A 23,329-nucleotide genomic window follows, 5' to 3' on the forward strand; every position below is an offset into this window, starting at 1 on the left:
ATAGTGGATCATAGTAATAAGGGGCAGATCAATAAGTGGTTTTGGAAGGCACTGACATCCTGCAGATGATGGCAGGAGATGAGAAAAGACATATTAAGGTTGAATGTTGTTACTATTTTAGCTGTTGGATGTGAAAATTGACTAAAAAAATGTTTAATTAAGACACAGAATTAATTTGATCTTTACTGCATCAGCCCATCATATAGATAATGTGACTGCTGGTTGATAATTTTGACCATGTTAGCATAAAAGTCAAAGATGATTATATCATTATAAGTGAGCCAGTTTAAGTAAAACCAGGGTATTGTTTTCACCCCTGTGTGTGTTTGTACAAAATAACTCAACAACACATTTACACATGTTCACCAAACTTGGTGGGGACATTACTTTTGAGGGCTTCTTCAGATTATTAACTTTTGGAGATAATTGGTCAAAGTCAACAATTTGTCTAAAAATATATTATTGCAAGATATCTTGGCAAACAATAGGGGAGAGAGAGACGATCAGAAATGATCTGACATCATATGATAAGTGACATCATGAACGAGTCAGGAAACGACCTCATGCATCATTCAAACTGGTATTTTTTTAAGTATCTCTGCATCCAAATCTTAAAAACGGACCTAAAAGTTAACATAGATCCCCCTAAAAATGTATGAGTAATTATGTCATCATTACATCACTGTGAAGTCAATCAATGTAATAATGTATTAACTTTTGCTACCAATAACATTAGAGACATGATCTACAGTTTTATTCAGAATATCCCATCATTTGTCATCATATGGAATAAATGATGAGGCAGGTATCCTCACCGCTCGTCCCTGCTCGGCCCCACACACACCCGGCCGCCATGTCGGGGTGAAGGGTTGTTACATGAACGCTGCCGCAGCTCGAAGCCTGTACCACAGGTCGTGCTGCACTGTCCCCATGACGACCAGGGCGTCCAGCCTCCGTTTCTGTGGAAACAGGCATGTATATAAGGACAGGTGCTGACCCTACTGACCACCTGTGTCCCAGGGGTTCACCGACCTGTATAATTTTCACTTGTGGCTGGAGAATTAGTCACTCACAGAGTGTTCTCTAATGCTCAGAGGACATAATGATAAAACTATTTTCGGGTTTCGTCTGCGATTCTGGAAAAAGAAATGCAAACACACAGGGAGCCCGTTCTGAATAGGAAACATTCATTCAATTTGCTTAAGTGCTTTGTTCCTGGGTAGTAGTACTCATGATTTAATTGCCACTTTCTGCTAAGCACAATTCAATTTCGACACCAAGGATTAAATCTGGCGCAGCCATCCGCTGGACTGAGAGTGTCTAATCTCTCTGTCTGAGCTGCCCTCGCTGTAACACTCACTGGTCACTTCCCCCTGCAGACAGAGGTGCTGAGGTGTCACCTACATATTCTAATAAGATTCACAGTCATTATATTTCTCATGTTCAGGCAGGATGGAGATAGTGGCCTGAGGTGGCTGCTTCAAAATCAGTTTGGAGAAAAGTTTAAGAAAAGATGCTGGAGTCAATCTGGTTCTGGACTTAACTCTTATACAAATGCTCAATATGCTGAATCCCAGCCGCACTTTCCAGTTCACGCGACGCAAAAAGAAGGCGCCCCATTTTGTATGCATTATACAAGATTGTATTATTAAACAGTATCTTTGCTATTAAAGTCGTCTTAATAAGGTAAATAAATGCAATAAAAACACAATGAAGTTAAAAAATATTACAAATATGATGAAATTAACAACAAATAATTACACATGTTAAACAAGTTAAGAAAATTTACATTGCAGTAAAAATTCAACAAGGAAAAAAAGAAGCGAAACTAATTCATTTGCGCATTAACCAAAAACTGCTTCACTGTGTTTTTATACCACAGTTTCCGAAAACAATTAAAAGATTTATCAGGTTCATATTCTTCAAGCATATCAAGAATTAATTTTGTCCAGAGGCTGCTGAGTAATTTATAGACTAGTAACAGCACTTACAGGTAATTCTGTATCAAAAGGGAGACATTGTAAAGTGTTAAGAGAGGGACTGAATGAATTACACAGCTGTGTTTTTAGGTTTGTCATTTTAGGGTGACAGGATAAGAGGCTGTTGTAATACATCATGATCAAAGTCAGATTTAGATGTCGCCTTGATGTGAGATGTGGAACAATTAAAATATCCAGATTTCTATTTTTACTTTTAATGTGTCTGCAAGCTAGATTGGAAGTCAGGTCTTTTCACTTCAATTATTCAAAGGGAATAAATTAAAAAATAGAGAGATCTCTTAGATTTTTTTCCTATTGATTAAAAACATCACCCCAACCTGCAATATGATGGATAATACGTTGGTAGTATCTGTTAAATTGCAGTGATTATAGTTTTATTTATACTATAGGTCATGATAGAACAGGTGATACACAATCATTTAAACCTTTATTATAACTTATTATAAAAATCATTATTTTAGTGCTGATGTTAGTTGTTATTGTTAGAATATGACCGTTCTCTATACCTCGAACAGTTGGCGACTTCGATGGTGGGACCCTCACAGTTTTTGCCTCCACATCGGGGGGCGGGGCTGTCACAGGATCTGGAGCGACACAAACAGGAACTGACTCCATCCACGCCATCGTCGTTGTTGCAGGGTTGCCACGGTGCCCAGGGTCCGAAGCCCCCATTGGTGGTTTGATTCCGCAGCTGGAAAAAACAACAATAAGTCATGAGGAGCAATCATCCGTTAGAGTTATTTAACCAATGTTCATTGGATATAGATACATTTATTGAGATTCATCCATCCATCCTGATGACAACAGCTGTGATGCTGTGTTTTCACCGTTCTTAAAGTCCAATGCCGCAGCGACGTGATTCTTACCGGACAGACAGTGATGTTCTGCTTCCACTGGCTCATGTTGGAGCTGTCCTCCAGCGTGGTGCACCTCCGCTGCCTGAAGTCCCAGCCACAGTAGGGATCCCTCGCATCCAAGCACAGCCTGCGGGGGACAGGAGAGGAGGAGGAGGAGGAGGGAGGAAGAGTGTGGTGTCAGCAAACTGAGGAGTTGTTCAAAAAGACAATCGTACACAACGCTGTGAATGTGCCGGACTAGAAAAAGGAGAGACACATATGTCCTAAAATAGCAGAAAGATTAAAATAAAAACATATCTCAGCCCTGTTGTCGTATTAAGCCTACACACATTTTGGCACCGTGACCTTGGATCACAACTCTTTCCGATTTTTAGCATATTTCTGTGGAGTAGAGGATGGAGCTACAGTGGCGAGCTCCGGCCGGTACACACATGCGACCAATCGTGAGTCATGGCTGCCAAACATGACGTTGGACCATGTTTTTATTTCATAACTAAAGAAAACCGAACTCATCCCAAAACTTGATCAAACATCAGTGTGACAAGAATTTTTGAGAGAGCGTGTACTTTGACTGTTTTGTTTGGTTCATACCCCACTCACTGACAAGGAGGAGACAGCCTAAACTGCATCCAGCCCCTGGGCATCGATCCAGACATTTTTAATTCACTTTTTGCGGAGCTGGCACGTCGTCCATCTTGACTGTGACTTGGTAGACTTTGCATTCAGGGTTAGGATGAGACTCAGGTTCATCTGTCTCATGAACAACACCACACATGCTGCATCACACAAACTGGGATTAAATGTTTGCAAGCTCCTCCAGCAGAACTGAGGCTTAATAAAGGCTAATTAAATCTAAAGCTGTTAATGAGGACGCTAAATTGCCAGAGCTGATGTGGACACCTCAGGAACGCAGGATGAGAGGCGTCTGAATAACTCCTCTCTTTGTCTCCCTCTTTCTTACTCTCTCCTCTCCTTCATCAAAGCGTCGCAGCTTCCCTTCCTCCATTCTCTCCATTCAGCTTGTTGTTTTTATTTTTCTCCTCTGCTGGCACCGACCTTCGTAGTATATTTGAAGAGCCCTGCAGTGTTTAGCCTGGAGGATGAGGAATCTCAGAGTGTTGTTACAGCTCTCCGTGCCACGTCTGAGGCTCCACAGTGAACCATGAGGTCGGCTTGGATCCAACGGACATTACTGCTTAGCCAGCACATCAGAGGTGACCCCACAGACTGAGGGCGAGCGAGCGCAGGCGAGGCACAGCCAGGAAGAGAGGGAGATTGAAATATCTGTGGCACAGCTGGAGGACGCCCACTTACTTCAAGAGCGAGACGTATTCCCTGCTAACCTTCCTCTGTGTCATTTTAATAAAGTGACACCATTACAGCGACGCCGGATGCAATCTCCGATACAGATGAAACAATAATCATAATGAGGTCGGCCACAAATTCATAGTTCAGTGATCCTAATAGTCCATTTAAAAAGGGCGCAGGGAAGAGCGTGTTGCCATTTTGGCTCAAGGTCGAGCATATTGTGTCTGTGAAGGCTTTGATGCGTGGCTATGCATCGTCATCGTGGCCGTAGAGTTCTCATTTGGTTTTCTGATTACTAACACACACACACACACACACACACACACACACACACACACACACACACACACACACACACACACACACACACACACACACACACACACACACACACACACACACACACACACACACACACACACACACACACACACGCACAAACTCTATTACAGGGATCAGCTAAGCAGAACAATTTATAAGTGCGTTGTTCAAGGATGGAATAAATAATGTTGTATAAAAGGGGAAGATTTGAAGCCTAATTAGTTTTGGGTAAAGAGCGCCGCGAGGCAGGCCGGGGGGCGTCTGACCTCAGGGAACTCACATTTAGTCCTGGATTCACCCTGTGACTCACTGACGCAGAGGAAAATACGAGTCAAAACTTTAAAAAGCTCAATCCACAACAACTCAATTGCCGTGTATCCCGTAAGAAGAGATAAACTGCTGGATGGAATATTCTGAAAAATTGGTTAGAGGGATGTATAATTAAGTGGTAAAATCTTAAATGTTGAAAAAAAGGAAAACTCATTTATTACCACGTGTATGAGCTGATCATAGCAGATTTATATACAAGGTAAAACCTGCATTTTTTTGTGTAAGCCCCCTTAGTTTCCACTTGAGGCAAATGTTGAAGCATACTTTACACACTTTATATTTTGGAAAGCGATGTGCTATTACCTCAGAGGCAACAGTCTGTCAAGGTCCTACTTGTTTCTATTGTTCCACAAGGACAACCCAGGTCTGTTAGGAAAACGTTTGGAAAAACTTGACCACCCTGCAAAGAGTCCTGACCTCAGAACTGCAAAACCTTAGACAAACCTCACAAATGCTGCTGTTGTCGGATGGGAGCAAATCTCCACAACCAGGATCAAGAATCAGGTGTCAAGCCTTGAACCAGGAGCACAGAGTTTAAGCAGACTAAAATCCATCGATTACAATGTCCAACTGTCCAAATACAAATACTGGCCATGTAGTGTATTCTAATCAGGTTTGGGGTGTGTATAGTTGTGCAGTGGCTGTGCTACAGTGGACATCCAAAGTTTACATCTATTTCTTGTATATTCATGGACACACAGGTGCAAGAGGAGAGTGGGCGTCTTGCCTCAGAGGCTGCGTCCTTTGGAGCTGAAAATGAGACGCTCTGATGTAAAGAAGAGTCTCTCTTTGTGACAACAGCTTGTTGTGCATAATTACAGTCATTCACGTTTTCTCATGTCTTCTTCATACAAAAGAGGTCGTCTTCACACGTTTAAGCTCCCGATAAATATTTTTTCTCACAACGTTTTGGATTTGCAGATGTGAAAGCAGGAAACAGTCTCTAGTAAAGACGGCACACCAGGGGAAGAGACGCACCAGAGAATCATAAATCGTTTTCAAATTGAACAGGTGATGATTTGACTTGATTGCCGTCTCTCCTATAAAATACAGTTCTCTGCGGCAGCTCCTGCAGATCGAAACGCTGCCTTGTTAAATGACAGAATAAAATTATTATTGGGAGCTTTACAGTGTGTGGACCTGCTCCTCTATAAATCTTGTATTAAACTGGATGTTGTGACATATATAGGATGCATAGTAAATTCGAGGTTACATGGATTAGGAAAATACCACACTCCTGTCTGATCTCATCCTTCACCCCAGTTTGTTTAATTAATGAGAATTTACTTTCGGAGAAGGAGAAGTGGGCGTTTTAGATCTCACTCTGACCTTTTATGCAGCTGCATAAAACATCAGCCAAATCCTCCTGATGCCTTTTTCTGTTAAAACACAGCTCCTTAAAAGTCAATTAGAGGCACTGTGGGTGGACAGGGGGCCGTGAGATGGTAATAGAAAAGCTCATTTCTGAAACAGGCGGTGCAGAGGGCTGTCAGCCGAATCTGCAGATACACTGGAATTTAAGAGTGTGTGTAAATGGATGGATGGTTTTGTATTGATATAGCGCTTTTCTAGTCTTGATGACCACTCAAAGCACTTTACATTACAGTTTCACATTCACCCATTCACACTCACATTCATACAGTGCATCTATTAGCAGCATTTCGTTGTTCTATGGGGGGGCCATTCGGGGTTCAGCATCTTGCCCAAGGACACTTCTGCATGCAGATGGGTCAGACTGGGGATCGAGCTGCCGACCTTCAGGTTGGATGACGTCCGCTCTACCCCTCAGCCACAGCCTTGTGTGTGAGCAAGTGTGTGTGCATGATCACGCATGTGTTTTGAATACATTGCAGTACACTGTAAGCGCTTGGCTTTCTGCTGTGGGTGTGCCACAGTTTGTGAGAGCATCGCTTGGACAAGTCTACAGGGTACCGGCGGATATTTAATTCAGCAACGTGCGTGCCCGGCAGCACACTATATCAAAACAGAGAGGCCACGGAACATGGCCTGTTAAATTTTAAACAGACTGAGCAGCAAAACCCAGCAGCCCATATAACAATATGTCTGGACGATTGGCACCGGAACATAAATCTGCTCCTTTCTCTCTGTGGGTGTGTAATTTACATTTTAAATCATTTGTGAATGCTGTTAAAACCAGTGTCTCCTTTTATTATAGGGCTTTTAACAACTAGACATAAAAACAACAGTTCCCCTTGCCTTTAATGACAGGCCGTCAGTGTGTAATTGCAAATATGATCACCAAAACTGATAAATGATGGATTGGAATCCGCCATTATTAAGTGTAGCGCTGAAACTCTGGGAGTGTGTCAGTAAAAGGCTGTCTGGAGGATCTGTCTTATTTAAACATATGTGCACGCTCCTGCCTCTCCACACAAGCAACGTCTTTTTTCTCCCACTCTCAGGAGACGACCACTGACAGCCTCCCACTCCCCAGCCTCTCTCTGTGGGAGAGAGAGTCTGTCCCTGGAATTTTTGTCTTTTTTTTCACCTCTCCACGAGCGTGCTGGACTGAGCAGGCCATTTAGGAAGTCGGCTCATGATGAATTGGAAGCACAGCGAACTCCTGCTAGCACTCAGCCCTAATACATCCAATTATGCCCAGTTGGAGCCAGGCTGAAGACTGATGGTACCCGGTCAAAAAAACAAAAGTGAGACGGCTGGCTGCCAGAAAGTCCCTGCTGTCCCCAATGCACAATTTTAGTCCCTGGTGAATAAAAAGAAGCTGCAACATCACGGAGAAAGAAGCTTATGCTGAGACAAGCTACAAGACAGAGGAAGAGAGAGTAAAAGGAAATGCTTCATAAGTATATTAGAAGGTGATGTGATAGAGGACAGAATGACATGGATGAAAAGATCAACCATTTCCATTTATCTGACTTATTTTCATTTCATCCTAGTGATGTTTTCACTGATGTTTTTCATCTACATTTTATGAATTGTTTTCCTAATTCTAGAAGGGGGCCTTTCTAGTTAAATACTTTATATTTGCATCAGAGCAAGGATCAGGTAAGAAGCAATTCAAATATTAGAGCGGGTCCTTTTTTAACATTGAGAGATAAGACTTTTTTTCTCTATGGGATTAATTTCTGGATCTTTACAAAACAAGTCATACAGGGCACTTATAGCTACTGGTGTGTGAAAACACCATTGCCTAGATATTTTAAATATATATTGGCCAATATATCCAAATCCGAAATGTTGAACTTCCGTATCAGTATTTGCCCCAAATATCCCGGTCAGTCGGGCTTGAGTATAAATTATTGATATGATAATGCATGAAATGTTACTTTGGTCAGGTTGAATTTAAAAGGTCAGATCCTTTGGGAGCCCTTGAGAGAAGCGGTACTTCTGTCTTATACAAATAATAGTTCCTGAAACACTGACACCAATTTGCACATAAGAGGACAATGGCCGACTGTTTGATATTGGTCTGTCATCAGCTTACATCATCATCAGCTTACAACATCACAGTTTCAAAGATCACTAGCTAAAACTCTAGCAACTGCTGCCACTCTTGTTGAGGGTTAAGGGGAGAGGATGTCGCACCTTGCTAAGCCCTGTGAGATAAATTGTGATTTGAAAATATTCGTAATTTCATCCAACGACAGCAACAATCAATGACAGCTACAATTACAACCTAATCCTGGGGCCATTTCTACATTTCTCTTCAATATGAGGCTCATTCTCCAAGTTTAGCAAATCAAGGTATTTTACTGGATCCAAAGTGTAACTGGCTTTCAAAACCACTTGCTTGTTTTAGATTTACATCGTTCTCCCTGAAAAGGAGCAGAGAGTATTTTGACTTTGTCAGTATAAGGGAATTTGAAAGGTGGCGAGCTGGTGGCTGACATACACCGGTGGAAATCAAGGCTCGAAGAAAGGGTAGACAGAAATTGTGTATGAGAGAGAGCAGGAGAAATGATTACACTGAACCTCAGCCAGAACAAAGCCTTTAATAAAAGCAACAGTGTTGTGGATCAGTAATAAATACATCCACTGTGTGAACACCATCGCTCTGCCTCCCTCAGCCCTTGGCTGGTGAAGTGATCCTCTGATTGGTCATAGAGGCTTAGCTGCTGAGAACTCCAGAGGCCTGCTGGCAGGCTGGCAGCCTCCGCCAACAGTAAATTGGGTTTGCAGGAGACTGACCTGTAAGTTCCCCTCATACAGGGAAGTTCACACCTCGGTATAGGGGTCCTATAGGAGGTGATACTGAGGAATGAGGAAGTCTCACATATTCTGATTTTAACAAGCAGCCATGAGCCCACACACTCACAGACTGTAGCAGAGATGCTAATGGTCAGTGGTTTTCCTCTATGGCCACTTAGTTTTTTCCTAATGTTTTAAAATCCTGCTGCAGGCGGGCTTAGCTGCCTCGGCCTCACAGCTGCTGCCAGGTCAATGTTGGCCACAAACAACCATACACATGCAATCACACATAAACACAGCCAAAGCCCCTCAGGCAGAAATGTAACCAACACCAAAAATCCACCTACCTGAAAAAAAAAAACTACCTGATTTGTACAATTTCCTTCACCTCAACATTATCCTCATTATTCATTCAGCGTTTCCTCCTTTGCTGCCTTTTTGATCTTTCCTGTTTCCAGATTCTCTCTTATCGAGCTCCGTCTCACGCTATCTGCTCTCTCTCCTCATGTCCACATGCATGAAAAAAATATTCGGGAATCATTACGTTGAACACTTTCCTTGTCCGACACCTTCGATTTCGACAGATGTGTTAACAAATTCATCAAGAGTCAAGAGAGTCCGTGAATAAAGGTGCAGACACTCAATGCACCTCAAAGCTAGTTTTGAAAACCACCATCTAATATTAAGTAAAGAGGAGCGTGATGAGAAACCCAAATCAGCAGTACGACTATCAGAGTTGTTTTTATATCTCAAGACATATACTTAACTTTGACGACTCGAAAACCAAAATGTTGGCATAATGTTACAGTTTGCTATGAGACTAATGCTACATGCGTCTCACTATGCTTTTGTTTTCAAACTGAAACGATCTCTGTCCTCACAAGCATTTTGGCTCTGTATCCATTTGAATCCTCGTCCATATCAACATGCCTAAAAACACATATTTTCACTTCACAGGTGTATATGCAAAACTTTGGTAGCCAAGGTTGATGCTGTCTGTTTTCTTCTGGAAATGGTCATGTGATTGGAGGCTTACAAATGAGTGATGTGTACGTTGTGACTGAAGTGACCCCATCAGCAAGTGGTAGTGAGGGTCTACGTCCACATTTTCCAAACATCTACGTTTCGGCCAGATCAGACTTAAACGCGGCCTTGCAGTGTTGAAACTAAAATGGGACCAGTACTGTTTCAGTCGCCGTGTGGACACGAGGCATGCTCACGAGTTAAAGAGTGTAAAGACAGAAACGTAGCAGTCTGGATGTAGCCCAAATCTATAGTGCCAAGACGCCATCAGAACTCAGGTTGCTGCTTTTCAGTCATAAAGACATGTCGGTCTACCTGGTTTGCATGAAATCCAACGGGTTTCTCTCCTGAGCAGCAAAGACATCGACTTTGTGGAGCACTGAACAGTTTCATCCATCGTCTACTTGGCATCGTGGACAACAATCCTTCCTTCAGCGTAAAGGGGTAAGAATAGCCCTGATGGATGCAACACTGCGTGAAGGCTAGCACGCTGCTGCAGCCCAAATAAATCACTGCACTAACAGAGCAAGATAGAGAGATAAGGGCTGGATGGAGGACGGAGTGGTGCTGTTAGCCAGAGGTGCCAATTGGCCAGGTCAAATATAATTACCACAAATAGAGGACAAACACACACAGGCTAGGGTTTTGCGCACACACACACATGTACACAAGCTGCAGCATTTATCTGCGAGTTATCACTAAAAGGCTACAAATCACAGGCCGTTGAAAGGGTTTCCCAGCGTAACAGAAAAAGCACTTTAAAGATGTCAACGTAAATGCTACTCTATTCTCAGGGTTGCGGGGCTCGCCGGAGTTGCCAATAAGGATCAATAACAAAGGAAAACGTAAACATTAAATGCACTTACACATGATTTACTTGTGAGTCTGCAATAGCGGTACAAGCGTCCAAAGCCACATGGGTTTTTGTGGCCAAAGCTGAAAAGTACGATTCAGCATTTTGACTCTGATTCTGAGTGTTCTCAAACTGAAAACATGTCAATTTACATACACAAAGCAAGTTTTACAACCACAGATCCTCCATTATTCTGTTACTAGAGAAGATAAGTTCTTTATCCATACATCACGTCCCGCCTTCGCTGCAACGCCCACCACATTACTGCATGTGACGGTGAAAAGCAGCATGTGTGGCTGCAGATGAGCGGCTGTCGGCCACAAAATCACTGGAGTGTATTCAGCTGTTATCAGTGAGCGCTGGGACGTCAATGTGACGACCACACAAGACGCAGGGGAGACGAAACAAAAAAGGCTCATTCAGGCAGCAGCACAATGACGGGGAGTGTGTTCAGGCAGAGTGGGACGGCAGGTGGGTCTTTTTCACGGCGTCTGAATGGTGAACACCCAGAGAGATGGATGGATGCAGAGAGGGATAAAGACAGAAGTTTTATTAGAAAGTAGAAGCAGAGTTTGGTGGGAATGATGATGCAGACAAAGTAAAGTTACTGTAAACGTGTCTTTACACCACAACACAGTCATGTGTCCCATTACCAAATTCCTTAGAGGATATTGTGCCAATTGTTTTGGTTGAAAGAAAATGTATTTTGAGCATCTTAGTTTTGTTATAGTATGTTTAAATATAAGATAAATTATTAATCTTGGAGTTGAATATTCATTTTATTTCATCCATAGGCAGGAACAGATACTTTCCAGCACCCTCAGTTCCAGTTCCACTCTTGTCCCTGATCAGATTCGATGGAGTGAATAACCTTAATCTCTGGAATCACTGTCTGTTGTAAGAATATGTGCATGTGGCAGCCGGTCAGGATAGTACACCAGATTTAAATGATCAGCCTCCACCTTGCAAGATGTGTGGTTGGATAAAACAAGCAACTTTTAACATATTCGCCTTTACCTGCATAGACATACGTCCATTGCTAAGCAATGCATCACCTATAGGGCAACATAGAGCAATCTCGCATGGTCCGCCACTTTATCCAGTCAATCTCCTCCCAGAGTTCTGCAGTAACTGTAACATCATATAGAAACTTATAGCAGCCAATTAGGAACAAGTCTCTGCTCAAGAAGTTCTGCCATTGCTGAAATGTCTTCTTAGTGACCAATGATCCTGGCTACACTGCCCCCTAAGATTTGCGGTAGTACTGCTCCTTTTTCGTGTGTCTTGTCTCTTTCGTCTGCATTCGTAAGCGTTCAGAAGACGTGCACGAATATGGAAAAAATAAAAATAAAGTACAGACAGAGGGCTTCATCCAACCCTAAATGAGCCATTGGGATCTGGAAGATTTGTTGATGTTACTCAGGGGGTAGGGAGGGTCGTACACTTCAATCCTTGGATCCTCCATTCGGCATGACAAAGTGTCCTTTGAGACTGAACCCCACATTATCGCTGAGGGCAATCCCGGCAGTTTGTGATAAAGGAAGCACAGCATAGAATTGCGTTGTAAGAAATGTTCGTGTGAATGTGAAAGTGCTTTGTGTGGTCGTTAAGACAAGAAAAGCTCGATATAAATAGAGTAAATTTACTATATTCGACTAATGAACACGCTAACTGTTAAAGAAAATAGCTGCAGTCACATTCACAAGCATCATTTAACTTCCATTTTCCCTCTTGATTCCATGAGTCGACCTCATCCCATCTGCCCTTTCCGACTCGCTCCCAGACAAGTCCCTCCGCCAAAACCTTGGGTGTCGCGCTGACAGACAGGTTGACATTTGTCGTGTTCCGTTGCTCACTTTGCGTTTGGTTGCTGTGCATTTCAAAGATTGAAAGAGAGAGCGAGACGCAGAGGTGAGCAGAACATTGCAAACTGGATTAAGGACGAGCGCATTCTACCTCCCCCCCCCCCCCCCTCTCCCCCGCCCCTTCTCTGTGGTGCCCTTGCAGCGCACTCTTATCATTTCGCCACACTGGCTCTAAAATAGGACTCTGGCTGCTCACTCTCTGCATCTGTATTTCTCTTGGCTTTTCTCTCTCTTCCTGTACTTGTCTGTGTCGCTCTCATCTCACATATTTCACCCACATCTTATTTAATGCACTTGATGTCTGGTAATGTGTGTGTGTGTGTGTGTGTGTGTGCGTGTGTGTGTGCGTGTGTGTGTGTGTGTGTGTGTGTGTGTGTCTGTGTGTGTCTGTGTGTGTGTCTGGTTTTAGTAGAAATAGCAAGCTGACTCATCAGGCAGCGCGCATATGAGAACTCGTCCAAGCACCAACCCACGCATAGATCACACCGATTGGACTGCACAACATACACACACACACACACATGCATGCACCCAACGGAAAAAAGCAGGGAGCCATTTGTATGCTAAAATGAAGTCGACTTTGAAGAAGTGAGTTGGCCGGCGGAGGATCCTGATTGAAAGCGCTGATGAGATACAGAAGGTTGGACAAACAGCCAGTTAGCTTTTCTCCCCTCACTCACCCTTGAGACGGGAGATTTTCACATGAATATCACTGAAGCTGCAGATTGCAGAGTAACCCCCCCTCCCCCCCACGCCTCGCTTTCTCTCTCTGCGTCTTTGTACCTCTCTTTCTCAAAAACATACCTTCAGAGAAACTTTCCTGGAAGTTTCATTCACACACACACACACACAAACGCACACCTCTTGTTCTTCCTCTGACTCAGACCGAAACAAAAGCCAGGGCAGTTCTTTCTCTGTATTATACAGAACCTAATTACTTTGGGGAAAAGAAAACAGCACAACAAATTAATTTCCTCTGGTGAGCAGATGCCGCCACAGTCATTCGTCTGCTTCCATAAGGACTTTAATGATTATAGGCGAGGTCTTCCAGACATTAATTCAAGTTGAGGACAGATAATTACCTGCAATAGAGGACCAACCATGTTGAAATGAACAAGACACAGAAACGAACAATTGGAAATATTCAGCATATACTGTGTATGTCCCCTGTTGTATATTCCATCTTACTGCAGAAAGCACGACAACTATACTGTGCTTTCCGTATTCAGAAATTGAAGACTGCTGTCCCTCTTGTGGCTCGGCACTATTTGACTTCAGAAAGTTAACAAAACACCGGATCCCAAACGAAGTGAGGAAGCTCCTTAACTAGAGGAGGGTCTACTGGTATAGGAGCAGAGGCCGCCTGAAGATCCTGACGTGGGAAACTGAAGGGAGTTAGTTGTAGGACAAAGAAGGAAAACAATCTTAGAAGAATCGGGGTTAGTGAAACCTGGATTCAGTCGGGGAGAGGAAGATGCTGACACTGTTCTATGGCCCTGAGTTGTGACCAAAAGAATAACATAACGGATACAAGGGGTCGAAAAATGTTTTGCCGTAGGTTGTCATGACTCACACTAAGAGAGAGCTCAGACATCACGATGGAGCTCACAGGAGATCTGCTGCTCCGTCACATTGAATGGAGCTAGTTGTTGTGGTCTTAGGTTTCTTGACTCTTTTCAACTATGGACGAGAGTCTGGAGTGGACCCGAAAACTTGCTAGAGGGATTAAATATCCGACCTGGACTGGGAATATCTCGGGAATCCCCAGAGGGAGCTGGAAAAAAAACGTCTGGGAACAGGAGCGTGTGGACCATCTTGCATAAACTGTTGCCATGGTGACCAAATGTAGACCTAGACCAGCGGTCGGCAACTTGCGGCTCCGGAGCCGCATGCAGCTCTACAGCCCCTCTGCAGTGGCTCCCTGTACAGTGCATGTTGCGCATATTGTTCTCGAACGATGAACTTAACGAATCAGTTCTTTCATATGATGAACGTGATTGAACGTCACGTTCACGTTCATTTTTTAAATAATCATCGTATCATGCCATCATGAAATACCAGGAGCGGGTGAATGTGTGTGTGTGTGTGTGTGTGTGTGTGTGTGTGTGTGTCCGCGCTCCCAGATGGCCGACACACACACAGAGCCTGGGCTCCCCCCCCCGCCCTGAGCCCCGCTCACTCGCTCAGAGAGACACATTGAGAGTGACTGACCGGCTGCTTCTCAACAGTGGAAACAGTGAAAACAACGAGTTTCTCTGGTCTCAGCTGATCAGAGATCAGCGCCTAAGCTTCTTGATCAGAGCAGAAGCTGCAGGTGGTTTGTACCGATCTGCAGTTTCTGTGTCTGCCTCCAGTCTGACCTGCTCTCACGTTTTGTTTTAATATTTCAGCAACTAAAATATGCGTCACATCCTATTATGTCCCGGCGCTCTTCCCTGCAGGTCGCTAATCTATAGTTCCAACCCCCGGCCTCGGTAAGCTAATCATGGATTAAATCCCAGCAAAGAAAATTCTGGGAGGGAAATAGAGTTTAATTCTGCGTGGACAGATTACTTTGCTCTCACTGCCACCAATGCTGTCTTACATGTATGTTTGATATGTGGCAAGGAATTAGCAAACAATAAGAAACGTAATGTTGTAAGACATTTCCAGAGCAAGCTCACAGCATCTGCTGAAAAGTACCAAGCTGGAGATGAGCAAAAAAAGCTGAGTTCTGTGTTTAATTTATTCCAAAGTAGGCCCACACGTGTATTTTGTTCTCTAATTCATAAGAGTTTGGTGATTTTGTAACAGGTAAAAATAGCAGTTAAATGTCAACAGTTTTTTTTTATTGTCGCTGTATTATTTGATAAATGCAACAAATTATAGTTTTTATATATATTGTATAACTATATATATATATAACTTTATAACCTGTGTTATCAAATACGTTGTGCGGCTCCAGACAGATTTAATTTTGGGGAAGAGGGGGCAAAATGGCTCTTTCGATTGTAAAGGTTGCCTACCCCCGACCTAGACAGACCTTAGTAACATGGAGGATGGATTTTATGCTGTACTTACATCTCAGTTTTGTAGGTGGAGCACCTCTCCAGTGGAATCTTCAGGACTCGGTTGTTTAATCCGACAAAGAGCGACCTGTCACTGTGCAGGATCTGCAGGCTAAAGATTGGTTCCCGTACCCCTGGTGGGAGGAGCTCCATCTCCTCCAGGTAACAGCCTTGCAGGTTCTTGTTGGGCGTAGCCAGCGCCTTCAGGATGGTGCCATATTCTGATTCGACAAGAAGCACGAGAAGATATCAGAGAGATTTCGAAATATACACAATTAATCAGAGGCGTGTTCCTCTTTGCTCTTTGTCTCCCCACCCGTGCTGATGTATATAACATGGTAGAGCTTGTCCATGCCCTGGACGATGTCCACCACCAGGTTGGAGAAGCGAACGTCATCCTGCATCACAAGCGGATCAACAGACTCCGGCTGGACCACGTCGTTCATCAGGTAGAGCCTCTGGGCGTCCTGCAGGCTGCGCTCGGTCAAGCCCTCGTTGGGACCCTCATCATTTATGGTACCACACTGGGAAGCAGATTTGGAGAGGGGGACGGGATGTCAGAGAAGAATGTGAAAATGTGGAATGGATACAAGAGAAAGGCAAAGGATAATGGAGAAGCCCCTCACACACCTGTCTTTGCACTTTGAATTCTACATCAAGGCTTGTTCTTCGTTACTATTCTCAGTAAGTGCAACTCTTTCTAAACCCTCTCTGATTGTGATTTGAACACAACCACACAGCAGCATAATCAGATGCTGCAGACAAAACAAATATGAAACAGAACCCCTCTGGAAAGCTCTGTTTGGTTTACAGAACTCAGCCGTGGATCGCAGCTCCTGCTCAGTTCTGGTGACATAAAATGAGATTGATTTGCTGGTAGAATCCACTTTGGAGCATGCAGGAGATGTCTGATGTCTTTACTATTGGATTAGTGAAGCGTGTTTTCATGTATAAATAACTAGCCTCCTCAGAATCTTCAATTATTTGTGATTTTTGCAGCTCACAGCAACTGAATTTGCTGGAACTTCTTCAAAAAAACACATGCAAAAATGAGTGCTCTGAATTATGGCAATAGTTAAAATAAAATTAAAACATTTAGAGATTTATAATATTTTCACAAATACTACTGAATGTGATGAATATTTCATATTATTACATTTTATTGATTTACTCAGTCAATTATTGTGAATTACTTGTCTCTTAGGAGGCAGCCCAGGGTTGCCCAGATTAGCGTGTGCATGTTATTCTCGTATCTGTGTGGGTTTTCTACAGGCTTCCTCCCACAGTCCAAACACACACAGATTAGCGTAAGGTTAATAGGACACTGGATTTTTTTAAAATTTTTTAGTCAGTCAGTCAGTCAGTCATCGTCATCCTCTTATCCGGGGTCGGGTCGCGGGGGGAGCAGCTCAAGCAGGGGGCCCCAGACTTCCCTTTCCCGGGCCACATTGACCAGCTCTGACGGGGGGATCCCGAGGAGTTCCCAGGCCAGTGTTGAGATATAATCTCTCCACCTAGTCCTGGGTCTTCCCTGAGGTCTCCTCCCCACTGGACGTGCCTGAAAAACCTCCCAAGGAAGGCGCCCAGTGGGCATCCTTACCAGATGCCCGAACCACCTCAGCTGACTCCTTTCTAAGTAAAGGAGCAGCGGCTCTAATCCGAGTTCCTCACGGATGGCTGAGCTTCTCATCCTATCCCTAAGGGAGACGCCAGCCACCCTTCTGAGAAAACTCATCTCGGCCGCTTGTACCCGTGATCTCGTCCTTTCGGTCATCACCCAGCCCTCATGACCATAGGTGAGGAGAGGGAAAGAAGATCGACCGGTAGATCGAGAGCTTTGCCTTGCGGCTCAGCTCTCTTTTCGTTGCAACTGTGCGGTAAAGCGAACGCAATACCGCCCCCGCTGCTCCGATTCTCCGACCAATCTCACGCTCCATAGTACCCTCACTCGCGAACAAGACCCCAAGGTACTTGAACTCCTCCACTTGGGCTAAGGACTCATTTCAATTTTTTATTTATTTTCAATTTTTTCTTATGTTAGATGTCAAAAACGCCCACTTGTTTGAATTCTGCGGACATTTCAAACAAGTTCTGCTGTATTCTCACTTGGTATAATTCCACCATTCTGCAGAGTTTTCATTAGGGGCTGGCAGGAAAGATCAGTTTGTACGTTGACCAGGGTGCACCCCACATCTCGCACAAGGTCAGGCCCCCTTGACCCTCAAGGAACAAGCAGCATGGATAATGAACTGATGTCTGAATTAGATTACAATTATGACGAGAGATAATTTGTAAAATTGTGAGCTTTTGAAACAAAGTGATTAAACTCTTGGAGGAACTAAGTTATTCTATCTGTGATGTGTTTGGTCACAGTTTGTCACAGTTCACGATTGTGGAGGGCTGAACAGTGCAATGACAAACCGTGAATAATAAACTCACCTGGAAGTTGTGGATTGGGTTGGGCGTGGGGAGCCAGGTGGAGCGAGGGTTTTCCTGGGAGCGGAAGGGTCCGTTGAACGCCTGCGTTATGGCGCTCAGGTTGAAGGCGCACACTGCGGATGCTGCAATACTGTTGCTATATAGTGAGAGATCGATAACAGGGGGCAGAGTGGGGAGGAAGGATGGGTAGAGATGAGAGGAGAAGACAAGAAGGCAAAACATAAAGACGTTATTTCAACAGTAATGTCGGATGTGAATGAGAAGCCGTATCAGAGTAATAGAGCTTTTTTGTAATGTGTTGTGTTCCATCCTCTTAATGGAAGTGCTGTAGCTACAACCTGCACCGAACAGGAGCTCCTTGGCAGACTGGATTTGGCTGCAGGGTAAACAATGCTATCAGCGCTGCACAGTGAATGGGGACAATATTAAGCTGAGGATATAAGAGGCTGTTGCACAGATTATGACGGCACACACACAAACGCACACACACACACACACACACACACACACACACACACACACACACACACACACACACACACACACACACACACACACACACACACACACACACACACACACACACACACACACACACACACACACACACACACACACACACACACACACACACACACACACACAGAGGTGTTACATACAAGAGCTAAACTGCCAGTGTGTGCAAAGTTATTATCGCAACGCTCTCTCGCCATAATGTGCAGCGAGGTAATGAGTGTCTTAACTTCCTGCTATACTGCTAACTGCTTTTTTCTCTCTCTTCCATATACACCCAACTCTTCACTCCAGCCCAGTGCCTTGACACGGGTTGGGAGATAAAAAAAAATAAAGCTGATAAAACACGGGTTAGCGGATAGTGAGCGATGCCATTTTGTGCAGAGAGCAAAGACGAGGCAGGAAAAGAAAAAAGCTCACATTGCTTTACCGTGAACTGTTTTGGTAGCTGGGGTAATGTATTAATCAGTGAAAGCTAACAGCGGACAAAGCTGAGAATGCAAAGGTTGACTAAAATGATCCCCAAGGTTTGGTCAAATGTTTTTACTGAGGACTAAATACTTGGTTGTCAACCCTTAGGCTGATTTAAAACGATTTTTATGACAAAGTCACTAATCTCTGAGCTTGGCAGACCACACCGTAAATTCAAATGACGACAGAGACAGCTACTTACTTTTGAATCAAATTAAGGATAAAACTAGAATTTCAGTCAAGCTGCACCAAATTGCACACACTTCATATATGAAAGATATCAGGGCCCTACATATGCTGTAGTTGTCCATCAAGATCCATTAATTATTCCCTGTGAAAATATGGTGAAAATGCTATAATAAAGAAAGTGAAAAGAAATGGATCTGCACCAATATTTAATGGACTCCTCCATCACACGTAACACATCCTTCCACCGAGATTTGTGGCATTTATTTTGGTGTATTTGTGCAATCTTGCTGACAACCAAACTGACCAAAGGAAAGGACAGAAAATATGACCTCCTTGGTGGAGGTAAAAGTTTTAATTTGAAAGAGCTTCACTTTATATGATTTTAGATGACGGTCGATTTGTTGACCGTGCACGGATGTTCACTCTTGACCTTTGGGTGAAACATACAGTGAGAAACTCGAATTAATCTGATCTTTAACACACATCCACGTTAAGTTGTTCTGATTGCAGCATCATGTGTATGACCTCTGTCCTGCTATGACAGAACAAAGTGTCCCATCCCTAACATTAATTGAATTTTTCTATCATTTCATTTCAGCTTAACAGAAATAAATTAAGAATTGTGGCATGCAAAAATCTTCATTTTCACCGGAGAAGATGATTCTCTGACCTGAGAAATGTGCGGCTGTCCTCATTTGGTTTTGAATACCGGTTTCCCCAAGAGATCCAGTTCAGGATTGTGAGGAAACCAACATTGTGCATTCGTTACCTCAGAGTGGCAAAGGGCTGATCAGCACCAAATGAGCTCTGGCTAAACAATGAGGGAAAGCAGAACAGGTCGGTCCCCTATGGGACTCGCAGCCTCCAGCAAAATGACTTATCTTGTATTTTACGTGGAGTGTGTGAAGCAGAGTGAGCACTGTGGTAAGATAAAAACTAAAACTGAAGGAAACCACAAATAAGCTGCAATAACTGAGCAGCAGCCGCAACAGCCTCATACACTCACAGTCTGACATAATAGGAAGTTAAACTGCTGGTTTGTGGTCGAACTGCAGCTTCAGCTCTGCCACAGAAACCCTGAGGTGTCTGCTTCATTTGAGATTTCTACTCGCTGCACACGATGACAAGAGTACCGAGTGTAAGCGAGCACTAAGACAAATACGGTCACTAATGGATGCAACACAAATGCTTCGAGTCTGTTTTAACATGAGTGAAAGCTGTTTGACATCTGCTGTGCTGTTTGCTGGTGGAGCTGTGTGAGCCCGGCCGCACCACGATAATCACTTTCCTTTTAAGGGGAAGGATCACAGCTCGTCCTCTCAGACACTTCTTAATATCCTCTCGTTTAACAGAATTCATCCCAATCCGCCTCTCTGTCATTCCCTCCTCGTTTTGGTTTCTAATTTGTTCAAACCCCTTTTTTTAGCAAATCTTGATATCCCGCGTTGCTTGGGATTTCTGAGATGTAAGCTCTTGCTGAGCACGTCGCTGTGAGAGAGAGAGAGAATCAGCAGGAAGCTCCGTCTCTGTTCTGTGATGCACTCAACAGAAACACCTGCTCCCACTTTCTCTCCTTCTTCCCTCTTCACTGGAGGGATCAGTGTGTACAGAGGTTTCCCTACATCCCTCCAGGTTCTCCACACAGCATACCGAGATTACTGAGATGTATACATAGGGATAAAGTTAAGGTTTTTAAAGGTACTTGTAACTGTACTTTTATTAGATTTAAATAAAAATGTACCTTTTCTTGAACCACACTTATCACACAGCTCTAGATACTGTTAATGATCCAAGTATTTCCTGTCATAAATTTATTGAGTATAATAATTCAAATAGGCCTCTGCAGGTTATTCCCAGATCACGACTGGTAACAGGAAACATGCTGGGTGTCTTTTATATCATTTATTGGTTTTGTTTTGTTTTAAATCAGAAATCTTCTACAAATGTTTGAGATATTTTGTGTACTTTCTTATTCTGCTGTTTAAAAAACTGTTCATCTTTTGTGCTTTCAATTCTGTTACTTACATTTTTATAATTTTTTTGTGTTTGTTGAGCACTTTATAACTTTGTTAAGAAATGTGCCATGAGTTTGCTATTTTATAAAAACCAAATTGGATAAAGCAAATAAAAATTGCTAGAGCTTTAAGTGCAAATGGTTATTTAGTTTAGCACCAAAATTCACATTTATTTCTCACTCAATTTGGATGTTAAGCTCTCTGCCAACCACATTCAGTGCAGATCAGCCAATTGCTGAGTCTGGTCTGATAACCAGACATGTTTTCAACCAGACAAGACAGATATGATTTATATATTATTGAGCAATTTATGTACAAAATATCAGTTCTATTGTTACATTTTATCTAAAGTTATTTCTAGGATGTTATGCATCCCACTGTATTGTTAACCTCCCTTCCAAACCACTTTGGTCAACATTTATTTTTAATGTGCTACATAAATAAACCACTTTGACTAGAACAAAATGTGCATAATAAGCAGTTCATTGGAGAACAGTGGGTCCAGCTGAAACCTCAGGTTTTAGGCTAATGCACCTAACCTAATTTAATGTGGGGGAGAACAAGGGAACGGCTAAAACTACAATAGGCCAATGTTTCAACTTCAGTGAATACCTGCACCGCAGCAGAAAAGGAAAATGGCCCACTCAGCAGAGCTGCACGGCTGCAGAGATTGAAACGCGGCTGCCGGGATTATCCATACATATTTTTATACAGCACAACAATACGCCAGCAAAAGCATTAGCTTTGGCCCAAAACAGTCACATTTAGAGTCAGCCTGAGTCAGCACCACCTCCACTGAACAAGAAACAGCACAGGTATAACAACTTCCACAAACTCCGGGTGTTAGATTTCAGCAATCACGAGCACAGTATAATGATATGAAGGCTTTGTTTATGATTTGAGACAATTTTGATGAGCTGTATTTTTTTAATCTTAGTCTGACATGACCTTTTATCACAATATTTTCAATTAAATGCAAATCAGGCCTGAAGATATTGAAACTAAAGAAAGCACAAGAGGGAGTTTCACTTGAAAGAAAATCTGCAGGAGGAATGATATTAAAAAAAACAGAAGATTCTGTCAAACAGTATTCAGACACGGCTGTGCCTGCCACTGCGGACCTGCAGTTCATTTCAAGGTAGATTTGATGCCAGGGAGTTGATATGATAGGTTGTGTAACATCTGAAATATTGTACAGTTGCTGCCCAGCTTATATTTATCACCTCGGTCAAATCTGATCTGAACGTAGAGTCAGTCACATATTTTCCATGGAGAGGAAGGATTTCAGGATCCTGTGTTCTGTGCATGTACTGCTGCACATGTCTCACGTCCCAGTGGATTTCTATTGCATAAAAACCTTTGACTGCACCGGATGAAGTATGACAAAGTCTGATGGCTTAAGCAACCCTTTGTGTTCATAAAACGTAAGTGTAAGACAACAAATGTCTGCCAGGAGAGACTGTTAAAGAATATGCTGCATTTTCCCACATATGAACAACATCTCTAGCAGGTTTTTACCAAACAGAGTGTCTCAGTTTGTTTTAATTACAAACCAAGTCTTTTCCACATCCATAATCCTGCTGCTGAAGCTCTGATTAGTCTGTTGTTTCTGCAGCCGGAGAAAACCTCAGAGACGTATAGACAACGGTTCAGACGTCTGGAGCATGTGCAAAGATTACCTTTTTATCGTGTTTTTGTTAGTTTGTAAATTTAAAATAGGTTTTACAAGTTTCAGGAGTTAAACTGGATGTCTTCACAATCAAATGCATCCATCCATCATCTATATGTTGCGCATGGTTTGAGGGTTAAATGGGGAGCTGGAGCCAATCCCTGACATTGGGGGAGAGGTGGGATAAACTCTGGACAGGTCACCAGTTCATCGCAAGGCGCGCAGAGTCAAACAATCACATTAACACGTTTGGTTGATA

The 23,329-nt window shown here is 43.1% G+C and overlaps 1 protein-coding gene across 1 annotated transcript in view; it reads right to left on the reverse strand.

The window, feature by feature from the left end:
- sema5ba (sema domain, seven thrombospondin repeats (type 1 and type 1-like), transmembrane domain (TM) and short cytoplasmic domain, (semaphorin) 5Ba) overlaps window positions 1-23,329 on the reverse strand; it is a 156,543-nt gene that overhangs the window by 19,382 nt on the left and 113,832 nt on the right. Inside the window, exons 10-15 of the mRNA XM_062402018.1 lie at window positions 18,214-18,349; window positions 16,091-16,298; window positions 15,788-15,995; window positions 2,867-2,984; window positions 2,507-2,691; window positions 816-959 (exon numbers count right to left, since the gene is read on the reverse strand). Of these exons, the coding sequence (XP_062258002.1) occupies window positions 816-959; window positions 2,507-2,691; window positions 2,867-2,984; window positions 15,788-15,995; window positions 16,091-16,298; window positions 18,214-18,349 (999 nt within the window). The remainder of the gene's footprint in view (window positions 1-815; window positions 960-2,506; window positions 2,692-2,866; window positions 2,985-15,787; window positions 15,996-16,090; window positions 16,299-18,213; window positions 18,350-23,329) is intronic.

This window comes from Platichthys flesus, chromosome 13, assembly GCF_949316205.1.
Source record: "Platichthys flesus chromosome 13, fPlaFle2.1, whole genome shotgun sequence".
Lineage (NCBI taxonomy): Eukaryota > Metazoa > Chordata > Actinopteri > Pleuronectiformes > Pleuronectidae > Platichthys > Platichthys flesus.